Here is a 13,086-nt window from a genome sequence, read left to right as displayed (position 1 = left end):
ACCAACTGCGCGACCCAGGCTCCCTGAAGAAGATTCATATTTAAACCCCAGAAAGGCAGGGAGCCATTCTGTGCAAGTGAGGCCAGGGGAGAGGGCTGTTTGTACCAGCTGTGCATCCTATGCATAAACTAGGGTGCAGGCCCTTCGGGAAGGAATTCTGCAGGGCTCTCAACCGGCAACTTTCACTGCTGTGGTCTCTTTTCATTTCCTCTCCATGCACAGAATACAAGCCAAGTGTTCTGGCATCTCAATGCCCACAAAACAAAACACTGTTCTTAATCCTTGCCACTGGAATTTAAAGCTCTCAAAGAACACATATCCGAGAGAAAAAAGGAATCAAGACCTACTTTGAAAATAAACTTGATATTGAAATCCTTTACCATCAACCTTCGCTTGAAAATCCTGTGACCCTGGGGCGCCTGGGTGGCTCAGTGGGTTAAAGCCTCTGCCTTCGGCTCAGGTCATGATCTCAGGGTCCTGGGATCGAGCCCCGCATCGGGCTCTCTGCTCAGCAGGGAACCTGCTTCCCCCTCTCTCTCTGCCTGTTTCTCTGCCTACTTGTGACCTCTCTCTCTGTCAAATAAATAAATATTATTAAAAAAAAAAAGAAAGAAAATCCTGTGACCTTTACATGCGGGCCAGGTATGGCATGACCACGCGTTTATTTAAGTTACATCTTTCTCTCCTCTCTTCACTTACTGCCTTTTCAACAGAAACAAGACGTGGCAATCACGCTCCCAGGAGTTAACAGAAACGGACAAAGTTTCAAGGTCCCCATGTGTCCCCCTGAGCCATATCTTACAAGGGCCTCAATTCCTTCCAGGGCACCATATACATAATTAGTGTGCGGCATCTGTTGATCCTTTCAATGCATTGTGCCCATTTTCATAAAAAATAACCATGCAGTAATGATAAGTCACTAATATGTTTCTAAGGATATGGACAGATCATCAAATTCAAATACAGAACATGTTGCCTGCCTACTTTGCTTTTCCCAGTTAAAATAAAACCATTTGAAAACCTGGTCCACTGAGGGTTTCAATTTGGAGATAAACTAATGGGTTGGGGGGATGCTGAATGTCAGTTTCTTCATCTACAAAAGGATGGAGCTGGGCTAAGTGGCTACAGAAAAGAAATTTAATACCAGCGGCAAGAATGTGCACCCTTAGGCTCCCCAGACGCTCTTTATGTCGTATCTCATTTAGTACCCCTAACAATCTTCAGACGTAGGTGCTATCACTGTATTTTACCGATAAGGAAACTGCCGGAGAATGTCTCACCCAAAGTCACCTTTCACATGTGATGGAGCCAGGACTGAAGCCCAGAGAGTCGAGCTCTGGCGCCAGAGTTACGGGGTCGAGGAAAACAGTGAGCTTAGGAAGCAGCTTTTCACTGGGTTTATTTTCAACATCTAAGCCTGAAGTTTTTAAAATGTCACTAAAGGAATAATACATTGAATTCTAATTTAATTACTGAGACATAGGAGACACAGGAACTGCCTTTCAAAAGCTAAGGAATGGAGGATTTATTACTTATTGGCCCGAAGAATGATTCTGGGTGGGGTATGGTGGGGGAGAATGCTGAATATTTTAGATTTTGTTCCCATGAGTAAATACATTTGTGCTGTTAAAAATGAGGGAGGTTGGAAGAGAGAAGAGAGAGAGAGAAACGGACTTCAAAGCAGAGCAGTGCTGTCTGGCCTATTTGGTTAGTTATAACCGGAATCTCGAGGAGGCCGGCAGGATGGAAACCTTGACACCACCTTCATTTCCAGCAGGGGTGTGGGGCTGCCAGGCCACTCAGTTCCAAGAAAAATAATCACTGCAGTCATGCAGACGGTGTTTTTCTTCAACGAACATCTTTTTCCAAAGAAGCTCTGAACAGCATGAACCTGCCAGGGTTCAATCTGGATGACTCAGGACTCGTAGCCATGTCAACAACTCGTCACCTGGAGTGGACCAGTGCCTGCTAATGGCGGTGGGGAACTCAGCGGAGCATTTTCTCCCCTCACCCCCCTTCTCTTCCCTTCAACCTCCCATTTACCTTTGTAGAACCAATATCCCCACACATGACCCCAAAGTTTAAAAATACAATTCTCACTCCCACACCTGTCTCCTATCTATCCTCAAACTCCCATAAGTAACACCCCCCCAAAAAACAGCAATAAAAAAAAAATCACAGAAGTTAATAAACGGGGAGAAAGGAAAATTATGTATCAAGTAAATTCAGATCTTTAAAAAAAAAAAAAAAAAAGCTACAGGAATTGAGCACAAAAATTGCACTGAGATTCCTAGCAGCTAAAGCAAAAGAGGAACTCACTGGAACATTTTTCTATCCTTGTCATATAAAATGAAGCACGGTGCTCACTAAAGAGGCAAATCTTTACTGGCTATAAGCTCTGAGTGGAGCATTTTGTTTTGTCTTGTTTTTTTAAAGAACCTTTTAAGTATTACACAATACAACATAATCAACAGTGCCCTCAAAAGCAAGGTTTCTGTTTTTTAATTATTTCTTCGTCTGCTCCCTTTAAGAATGTATTTTTGGCCCCCTGAAGTTCATCTTTCTGCTCCCACCACCCACTTCTCTCCTACCCCTGTCCATCCTGGCTGCAGTCAGAAGACGGGGAGGCATATGTCTGCAGAAAGGGGATGCATGTAACCCAAGGGGAGCTCAGGCAGAGCCAGGAAGCAGCAGCTACGGGGAGTGGGGAAGTGGGAGCAGTAAGTAAGTGACCAGTGACTGGGGTCAACAAGACACAGGACAGTAGGGAGATGCCCAAATTTGGAAATTCCTGATTCCTCTCCGTGAAGCGTGGGAGTCAAGGCCCTGGGGCCACCCTCCAACCATATCTCCTCCCACCCTCCCCCTGATCACCAGGCTCCACCACACGGGCCTCCTTGCTCGTCCCACATCATGCCATCACTAGACGGCATTCCTTCTGCTGCCTGGAAAGCTCTTCCCCCAGCCGTTTTCAGCAACAGCTCCTATCCCCCAGCTCAGGTTCCTGCTCATCTGTGGTCTCCTCGAGAGGCCTTTCTTTACTACCCTTCCTCATGATTGTGTCCTCCCCCCCACCACCATCCCTGCCATTCTGATTCCACTTACCCTACTTTGTTTCTCTTCACAGCACTTATCACCACCTGCAAATATATTATTTACTGGTTGATTGTCTGCCTCTTCTACTGAAAAGTCAACTCCTCGAGGGCAAGGACTTTGCCCACTGATCTATCCCTCATGCCTACATGAGTGCCATGCACAGAGCACAGAGCAGGTGTGCAACACATACTCGGATGGACGGACGGATGAGTGGATGGAAAGAAATCTACACGCATAAGCAAATCAAGATATTCAAGCCTGCACACAAACATGAAGGCTCTCAAGGAGAGTGATGTGTCCAACACGTGGTGGGTCATTTTAGAGAATCCCTCATGAAGAATCGCATGCTTCCACGAACCCTGAGGGCAAACGCATCATGAGTTGAGGGCCTTCCCACCCACCACCTGGTGTGCAGAAACTGAGCACATCTGAACAATGAGAGAAAGAAGAAACGCCTTTTTAAAACGGTAAAAAACCTCACCTTAAATAGATAAAAATAAACTTGTTTGGTATCTGCATCTTCTTCCTTGTGGACACAGGTAAAGAGATATTCCACATCCAACACTATTCCCAGGAGTCTGTTCATTTCTTCCTCGGACACATTTTCCAGGTGGGAAACATGAGCAGCTAGAGACAAAGACCAAAGGAACACGTGTGACACGTGAGTTGGAAACTGCAAACGTTCTCAGTTTTAAAACAGAAAAGGGCTCGCCCAAAACCTACCGGGACACCCATCCGTCTGAGCCTTAGCCTCACCCTTCAAGACCAAAAACGGGCCAGCAGCTAATGTATTCCAGTAATGTACAGGGTAAGATCCAGACCTGGTTGGCACCACGTGGTGGTCCTCATAGTGTTAAGCTCTCTTTTTTCACGGAAGTATGGTCGACACACAACATTAAGTGGATTTCCAGCGCACAACACGGTGATTCGACCAGTCTACACTCTGCCGTGCTCACCACCGATGAAGATGCCGTCACCACACCGTGTTCTCACGGTGTCACTGGCTCTATTCCTTGGGCTGTCCTTTTTACCCCCCGTGACTTATGTCTTCAGTAACTAGAAGCCTATACTTCCCCTACCCCCTTCACCCATTTTGCCCATCCACCCAACCCTCCACTCTGGCAACCATCAGTTTGCTCTCTGTATTTATGGGTCTGTTTCTGCCTGTTTTTTAAAAAAAGATTTTATTTATATATTTGACAAAGAAAGGCACAGTGAGAGAGGGAACACAAGCAGGGGGAGTGGGAGAGGGAGAAGCAGGCTCCCTGCAGAGCAGGGAACCCAATGAGGAACTCGATCTCAGGACCCTGGGGATGACCTGAGTCAAAGGCAGACGCTTAATGACTGAGTCACCCAGGTGCCCCAGTTTCTGCTTTTTGACAGTGTTAAGTTGCTATGTTTCCACATAAGAATATGGTTGGTCTCTACCATGCCCTGAATAGCTCAGTGAGCCAAGAATATCATATTAGTGTGAAGACTGAATGATGACCCTTTCCCTCAGCCTTTCTGAGATGCGATGAAACCTCACTGCCCTTGCAGCCATGTCCCAAGGTCTGTTGGAGCTTGAGATTCAGTGCCTTCTGTGATCAAGCCCCCAACTCATTTTTCCTACCTTAGTTCTTGTAAGATATATAGTGAGTGACTAGCCATCAAGCTTCTCTCCATGTCCTGTCCTCTCTTCTACCCAAACCTGGTCTATTTATCAAGGTGAGTGCATTGAATCCTCTAACAATCCCAACAGTAGGTATCAGCAATCCCATTTGACAAGTGAGGAAACTGAGGCTGTTTCATCCAATGTCACTCAAACAGCAGGATGGAGCCAGAGTGTGAAAGGGAGGAACGTTTGACCCGAATTCCAACACACCCATAAGCACACTTTTTGTTGATTAGGTGATTCACTTGAAGTACTTTATCACTTGGAAAGGGTTCTTTAGGTCAGCCACTCAATAACCAGCCCCTGGCCCAGGAACTCCTCGGTCAGGATCATGCCTCTCACCTCTGCACACCCAGCATTTATTACAATGCTTGTCACATAACGGGCTCCCGCACTCTGAGGAGAAACCTCTTGGGTAGAGCCCTTGGTGTGTTGGCTTAGAAATGCTTACATACAGAAGGGTTTGAGATCATTTTTAAAGGCTAAACTATGGAGAAGAGCGGAGCGCTTTCCCCTGCCTTCTTTTGAAAGGAGATATAACTAAAGAATACTGAGGAATACCGGGGTGCCTGGGTGGCTCAGTTGGTTAAGCCTGCCTTCGGCTCAGGTCATGATCCCAGGGTCCTGGGATCGAGCCCATCGGGTTCTCTGCTCAGCAGGGAGCCTGCTTCCCCGCCCCCCTCTCTCGCTGCCTGCCTCTCTGCCTACTTGTGATCTCTGTCTGTCAAATAAATAAACAAAAGCTTTAAAAAAAAAAAAAAAGGAATGCTCTTTAAAAAAAAAAAAAAGAATACTGAGGAATACCTGTGAAGTGTCAGGCATAGGTTAGTCTACTCCAGAAACCACTGTGCTCCTGTCATTAAACCACGAAGCTCAGGGCACACTGGGAGCTCAGTCAGTTAAGTGTCAGGCTCTTGATGTTGGCTCAGGGCATGATTCTGGGGTCCTGCGATTGAGCCCCACATCAGGCTCCACACTCAGTGGGGAGTTTACTTGTCCTCACTCTCTCCCTCTCTCTCTGCCCCTCCCTCCAGTTCATGCACACAAACTTTCTCTCTCTTTCTCTCTCAAATAATAATCTTGAAAAAAAAAAATAAAGAAGCCATGAAGCTCAGTCGGAAGACTGGGACAGAGAATGCTGCTGGTACCCTAGCTCCATCTCCTTCCCTTACCATTTCAGGATGTACCTCCGGCATCCAACTACCAGCAACTCTATTTCTCTACCTAAGGGCTTTTCCTACCATTGTAATCTGCTCTGCCACCTACCTGCCCCTTAAGAGCAGCCTTCAACCCAAAACTAAGACATTAGCCTACAAATAAAAACCCCAGGTGTGCCTGGGGGGCTCAGTGGGTTAAGCCTCTGCCTTCAGCTCAGTTCATGGTCTCAGGGTCCTGGGATTGAGACCCGTGCATCGGGCTCTCTGCTCAACGGGGAGCCTGCTTCTCCCTCTCTCTGCCTGCCTCTCTGCCTACTTGTGATCTCTGTCAAATAAATAAATAAAATCTTTAAAACAAACAAACAAACAAACCAGATCCCTCATTTTTAATAACTGGCTCCTAAATTCCGCCCCCCCCCCCACAAAACTAAGTAGCAGTCACCCAAGGTGGGAGCTGGCTCAGTAATTCACCCTTTATTGGCCACTTTCTCTGCCTCATTTCACTTTTCTAATCCCTTATCTTCATGCCAAATAAACTTCTTTATTTCTTATTTATTTATTTGATAAAGAAATCACAAATAGGCAGAGAGGCAGGCAGAGAGAGACAGAGTGGGGGGAGGCAGGCTCCCTGCTGAGCAGAGAGCCCAATGCAGGGCTTGATCCCAGGACCCTGGGATCATGACCTGAGCCGAAGGCAGCGGCTTTAACCCCCTGAGCCACCCAGGTGTCCCCCCCCCAATAAACTTGTTATATTCAAATCCTTGTCTTGGAATCTGCTTCTGAGAGAGTACAAACTAAAATATACGATCAAGGGTGCCTGGGTGGCTCAGGGGGTTAAGTCTCTGCCTTCAGCTCAGGTCATGGTCTCAGGGTCTGGGATCAAGCCCTGCATCGGGCTCTCTGCTCTATGGGGAGCCTGCTTTCCTCTCTCTCTACCTGCCTCTCTGCCTACTTGCGCTCTCTCTCTGTCAAATAAATAAATAAGATCTTTAAAAAATAATAAAAAAATAAAATACCCGATCAAAACCATTTTCAGGGTCAAGAGGATTAAATACTAAGAGGTTGGGACTTGTAAATGTCCACCAGGAAGCCAGGTTAAAGAACTCAGAACCGGGGGTGGGGGGGGGTAGAAGCCACCCCCTTTTCATTTCCTTCTTCATGCAGAAAGATGGAAAGGCAGAGTGATGGGCCCAAGGTCATGGGATATTGGTGATAGGCATCATGTGCACATAACTATATTCATTTTACTTAAAGATTTTATTTCTTTATTTGTGAAAGAGAGAGAGAGAGAGAGCGCACACAAGTAGGCAGAGCAGCAGACAGAGGGAGAGGGAGAAGCAGGCTCTCCACTGGGTAGGGAGCCCAACATGGGGCTCATTTCCAGGACTTTGGGATCATGAACTGAGCCGAAGGCAGACACTTAACCAACTAAGCCACCAAGAGGCCCCTCTACATGCATTTTTAAAGATAAGAGGAAAGAAAGGAAATTTGGTGATCTGTCTGCCCTAGATATTATGGAATAAATCTAGTACATACATCTAAATGTGAAAACACCAACACTGTATTGTTACATTACCAAACAGAAATAGAGTAACTGACTAAAATGTCTCTCAGAAACTAAGTAACATATCATGGGGAAAGTACAAATATATATATATATATATATATATATATATATGTGTGTGTGTGCATGTGAAAAAATAAAATGCAAATCTATTCCTTTCTACTTGGCTATCCAATATGGAACTTCAACATTTCCTAAAAGAGGCCCCAAATTAGACTTCCTTCTAAGTAGAGTGTTTGCACGGGTCATCTTTTTTTTTTTTTCTTTTTTTTTAAGTCTGCAAAATTTTCCTTGAGGTCAGTCTGAAGCCTTTGGGACACGAGCCTCATTCTGGAGACAACTAGGTCAAAATTTTTATGTCAGTTATTTACAGAAATAATTTTACTGAACTATTTTTGCCTTGTAATGTTTAATTGCTTTTCAGTGATAAGCCATGAAAGCAATCAGTTCACAATATAACATCAATTCAGGTTGCGTGCGTGACTCAGTCAGTTAAGTTTAAGAGTCGGCCTTTGGCTCAGGTCCTGATCCCAGAGTCCTGCATTCTGCTCCCTGCTCAGAGGGGAGCCAGCTTCTCCCTCTCTCACTTCCCCTGCATGGGTTCCCTCTCTTGCTGTTTCTCTGTCAAATAAATAAATAAAATCTTTAAAATATATATATAACATCAATTTCTTCAGATTCACCCCAGTATGAAACAGTCTAACTAAGGTGCTAACGTAAGTGGGTTTAACTCATGCAAGTACAAGCCATGATTTATTTATTTTTTAAACATTTTATGTATTTATTTGATAGACACACACTGAGAGAGGGAACACAAGCTGGGGGAGTGGGAGAGGAAGAAGCAGGCTTCCTGCTGATCAGGGAGCCTGACGCGGGGCTCAATCCCAGGACGCTGGGATCATGACCCGAGCCAAAGGCAGACACTCAGCGAATGAGCCACCCAGGTGTCCCCATGATTTATTTTTTAAAACAGTAGTTCATTTTCTTTAAGTCACAAAACACTTAACCCAAATGAATTCTTAATCAGAACTAGAAAGAGCTACTCTGGTTAAAACAAAGCTGGAAATGCCTATTTTTCAGAAGGAGAAGTTGGTGGGGGGCATCCCCTCCTCTTGTGGTTGGGTGGCTCCACAGTTTGGAAAGCATTGTGTGTAAACATCTTCCAGCATATTCTGAAGAGCAGACTAGATAAACTGAAATGCCTAAGAAGTGAGACCTGAGGAAGTTCATTTCCTTCTGATTCTCTGTATAATGAAGTCTGTGATCTCCTCAAAGCTCTGTGTGTAAGCCAAAGCACAAAGAACTAAGGAGCTGGAGACTGGGGGGAAGGGACAAACAGAACAGCAAGTTACCCAGAAGGAGGGAGGGAAAGGTGGAACTGGACAAATGGGGCTAACCTCTGCAACACAAGAGTGTAGGTATCTCTTCCTCTGAGAATAAAAGAAAGGGGCGTCTGAGGTACAAGGGGGTATACTGAGGCAGAAGGATACTACTACATGAAAAGGGTTAAGCTCCCTTGAATAAACAATGGGATGGGGGAAGACAGATGAAAGTAGAGGGGTGATTCATCTCCTTGAGAAGGGGGAGAAGACAAAACAAAACAAACAACAACAAGAAGCCAGGAGGTTTGGACAAGCTGCTAGGAAAGAGAAGCTTCCCTGGAACAAGAAAGCTAGACAAGGACAGTCATGTCTGCACTGTATAAATACTTCACCGTATGGACCTACTGGGTGCTCACACTCTCCACCTACGGGCCCCTTCTGACCAAGACTCCTTTTCCAGTCTCTACCTAGCTGTCAGCTCTCTCCTCTCATCACATCCACACCACCAACTACCTCACAACCTCCCCAGTTCAACATCAGTGTGCCACCCTAGGGTCAAAATCCTCACCGCCCTCCTCAAGATGGCAATTCCCTCTTGCCAGCCCTGCTTGTGAGAAGCAGCCTGTCATCCATTCCTTTGTTGGACATTCTTTACCTCCTGCACATTCCCAGTCACCGGATTCTAGTAAGCTTCCTCACTGTCTCCCAGAGTCACCATTCTTCCCTGTTCCTACCTTGCTGGTCACTGGGATCTCAAGCCCAGAGTACCGAAACCCCCAGACTGTGTTCTTTGAGCCCAGGGTACTCTTCCTAGAACACCATTTTTTTTTTTTTTTAAGATTTATTTATTTGACAGATAGAGATTACAAGTAGGCAGAGAGTCAGGCAGAGAGAGGAGGAAGCAGGCTCCCCGCTAAGCAGAGAGCCCGATGCGAGGCTCAATCCCAGGACCCTGGGATCATGACCTGAGTTGAAGGCAGAGGCTTTAACCCGCTGAGCCACCCAGGTGCCCCTAGAACACCATTTTCTACAAATGAGCCCACTTCCACCAAATCCAAACACGGAGTCTCCGGACCTGCTGACCAGAAACAGACAGGACTTCCTCAGGAGCCCATAATCACCCCTAACCCATGCAAACACCCGGGAGCACCTCACTCTAACTACCAAGCTAAACTAGCTATTGTACCAGTAACTCATTTTTAACTAAAAAGGGTCACTCCTCATGGAAAGAAACCCTTCTTTTAATCTTTTCTAAAGAAACCTTTTTGATGCTAATAGGTTACCTTCAATTATCTAAAACGTATTTTCCTAAAGAACGGGCCTCTCTCGCGTAGTTAGTGACTAAAAACTAAAAAATAAAAACTCAAAATCTGTCAACTATAATGTACAAATCTACAGCAGTTCATCTGCCGCAGAACTCATAACATGAACTTATTGCTATTTAAAGCTTCTGGAGCGCCTGGCCAGCTTGGGCGGTGGGGCGTGCAACTCCTCATCTCAGGGTTGTGAGTTTGAGCCCCAGGCTGGGTATGGAGATGCCTTAAAAATAACACCTTTTAGGGGTACCTGGGTGGCTCAGTGGGTTAGGCGTCTGCCTTCGGCTCAGGTCATGATCCTGGGGTCCTGGGATCAAGCCCTGCTTTGGGCTCTCTGCTCAGCGGGAGCCTGCTTCCCCCTCTTCCTCTGCCTGCCTCTCTGCTTACTTGTGATCTCTCACTCTCTCTGTGTCAAATAAATAAATAAAATCTTTAAAAAAACAGAACCAACTTTTTAAATAAATAAATAAATAAAGCAAGCGCTTGGATATACTGCTTGGTTTACCTTCCTCCACCAGTGAAGTCCCCATCAATGCACACTCTACCAACCGTGTGAGAGAAAGCGCCTTCCCCCACTCTTGCCTACAGTGAAGAATCGTTCTCAGTAATTGAATCAATCTTGAAAATTAATGAGTCCCCGCTCCTCTGATTCGCATTCACTGGAATGCCCTTGAAGGTGTTTGTTTTTCAGGTTACTGGCCATCTGTATTTGTTCTTTTGGGCACTACTTTCAGATCCCCTGCCTGTGTTTTAGGATGTTTAGTCTTTTTCTTATTGCCTTGAAAGACCTTTAAGTCTGTCCTATTCATTGTAAATGCTCCCGGATTTTGCTGGGCTTTTGGGTAGGCTGTAAAGGAATTCTAAATTTTTCATAAAGTCCAATCTACGCTTGGCATTTCTTTAAGGTCTTGCTTGCAAAGGTCTTCCCTTCCTGAACAGACGATGACAAAAATGTGTTTTCTCCTAGCTCTTTAACAGGTTTGTTTTTAAAACTTAAAACATTCCTCCACCAAAATGTCTAGGTCACAGAAGACCAAAAACAAAACAAAACAAAGCAAAACAGAAAAAAAGCTGAGGAACGGTTCCAGATTAAAGGAAACTACAAGGACCTGTTGTGATACTGCAACTTATAAAGAAATATATATTTGGTTTTTATTCATGGCACAGTGCTTTTTTTTTTTTTTTCCTGCCACTGGGTTTCTAAAACCCTCAGAATTTCAGAAGTAATGAGAGCAATAACATGAAAGAAGTTTTTTGTTATTCATAACAAGTCCCTTACAACCATACCTGAGTTTATGTTAATGACCTTTTCAAGTCCCTGAAGAATGGGGCCTGTTTGTCAGGGAAACCAAAGAAGTCACTAAGGGTTGGAATTTTCAACCCAACCTCTCCTACCTACGGTGGGGATAGGAAGTGGTCTGGAGGCTGAATTAATCACTAATAGTCAAATCACAAATAGTCAATCATGCCTACAAAATGTGATCTCCATCAAACCCTAACAGAAAGGGTCTGGAGAACTTCCAAATTGGTGTTTGCAGAAAGGTGCTTAGAACTTCATGCTCCTTTCCCCCCTGCCTTGCTCTGGGCATCTCTTCGTGATAAACCAGTAATCAAATAAGTAAACCTTCCTGAGTTCTGTGAGCTGCTCTAGAAAATTATCCAAACCCAGGAAGGGGTCGTCGGAATCGCCCAGTTTACATCCAGTTGGTCAGAAGCACAGGTAAAACTGGGACTTGCAACTGGCATCGGAAGTGAAGGAAGGAGAGGGATTGAGCCTTTAACCTGTGGGGTCTGCACTAACTACAGGCAGTGCAGAAGTGAGTTTGAAATTGCAAGATACCCTCTAGCTGTCCACTGGAGAGCTGGAGAATTGCTCGTGTGTAAAACCCCACACATTTGGCGCCAGAAGTATTCTGGAAAGGTTCTGAGTATGAGTAGACACACTGTTTTCCTTCACATGACAACTAACCACACATGTGATTCCTGACTGGATGCTTAACTGTGAAGGAAAATATGCTATAAAGAACATTTTTGGGCCAACTGATAAAATACAAACAGTACATTAAAATATGACATAAATGCTAAAATTTACTTAAGCTGGTAACTGAACTAAGGTTAGGTAAAAGAATATCCTTGATTTTAGGAAATATACAATGTATGTAGGGGGAAAAGGCCATGATGTATATGCAACATTAAGTTCATATGGTCCAGGAAAAAAAATATATAGAACTACACACACACATATATTTAAAAAAAAAAAAAAAGCAAATAGGGCATAATGCTACAAACAGGTAAATGTGAGCAAAATGGGATTTTGCTTTGGGGATGTCCTTTGTTACTTTTCTCATGACTTTTCCGTAAGTTTGATTTTTTTTTTTAAATCTTCCATCCACCTGGAACTGAATAATCAAATAGAAAGGACCCTGCTTTCATTTCAAATAGTCTTCCGAGAGTACGGTACAAAGCATGGATAGCATTACCCCAAACTGGCCAACCCCTGACTTGTGGGAAAAGCTCACTCTTTCTCATCACCCATGGCTTCACCCAGTGTTCCCCATGTGTAGAGGGCCGAGGGAAGCAGAGGGAAGGTGGGAGCCAGAAGACTGTGGGAGGTTCTGCTCTCTTTCTCTCACTCCAGGAGGATGTACCTTGGCACCTCTCAGCGCTGTGCCAGACTTGCAAAGGCCCAGGGTGCCCCAGGGAGACCTGCCAAACGCCTGCTGCCAAGGATCACGGTGCAGCTGTTGCCTTGCTGGGAACAGGAAGCAAACTGTCACCATATGCTGGGACCCTCTCTCGGCTCTGGCCCCGTGGATCACTGGCCTGCACTTCTCTTGAGGACAGCCTGCCAGTCCTCACATGCCCTGCACTGTGAACAGGCAGCAGCTGGGCAGGCCGCTACCACGTCTCTGCTCCTCTGGACTGGAAAGAAAGCAAACAGCACGGCATCCGCAGCCCTTGTAATGTTCAAACACAT

The 13,086-nt window shown here is 45.2% G+C and overlaps 1 protein-coding gene across 4 annotated transcripts in view; it reads right to left on the bottom strand.

Annotated features, from left to right (window-relative positions):
- KAT2B (lysine acetyltransferase 2B) overlaps positions 1–13,086 on the bottom strand; it is a 103,702-nt gene that overhangs the window by 51,128 nt on the left and 39,488 nt on the right. For all 4 annotated transcript variants that reach the window (XR_006818046.1, XM_046002739.1, XM_046002740.1 and 1 more), the window contains exon 3: positions 3,578–3,723. Coding sequence is in view for 3 of the 4 variants with exons in the window: in XM_046002739.1 (XP_045858695.1) it covers positions 3,578–3,723 (146 nt within the window). In the remaining variant the exon portion in view is untranslated. The remainder of the gene's footprint in view (positions 1–3,577; positions 3,724–13,086) is intronic.

This window comes from Meles meles, chromosome 4, assembly GCF_922984935.1.
Source record: "Meles meles chromosome 4, mMelMel3.1 paternal haplotype, whole genome shotgun sequence".
Classification (NCBI taxonomy): domain Eukaryota; kingdom Metazoa; phylum Chordata; class Mammalia; order Carnivora; family Mustelidae; genus Meles; species Meles meles.
Note: the sequence above shows the minus strand (reverse complement) of the source record. Positions and strands in the feature narration are given on the sequence as shown.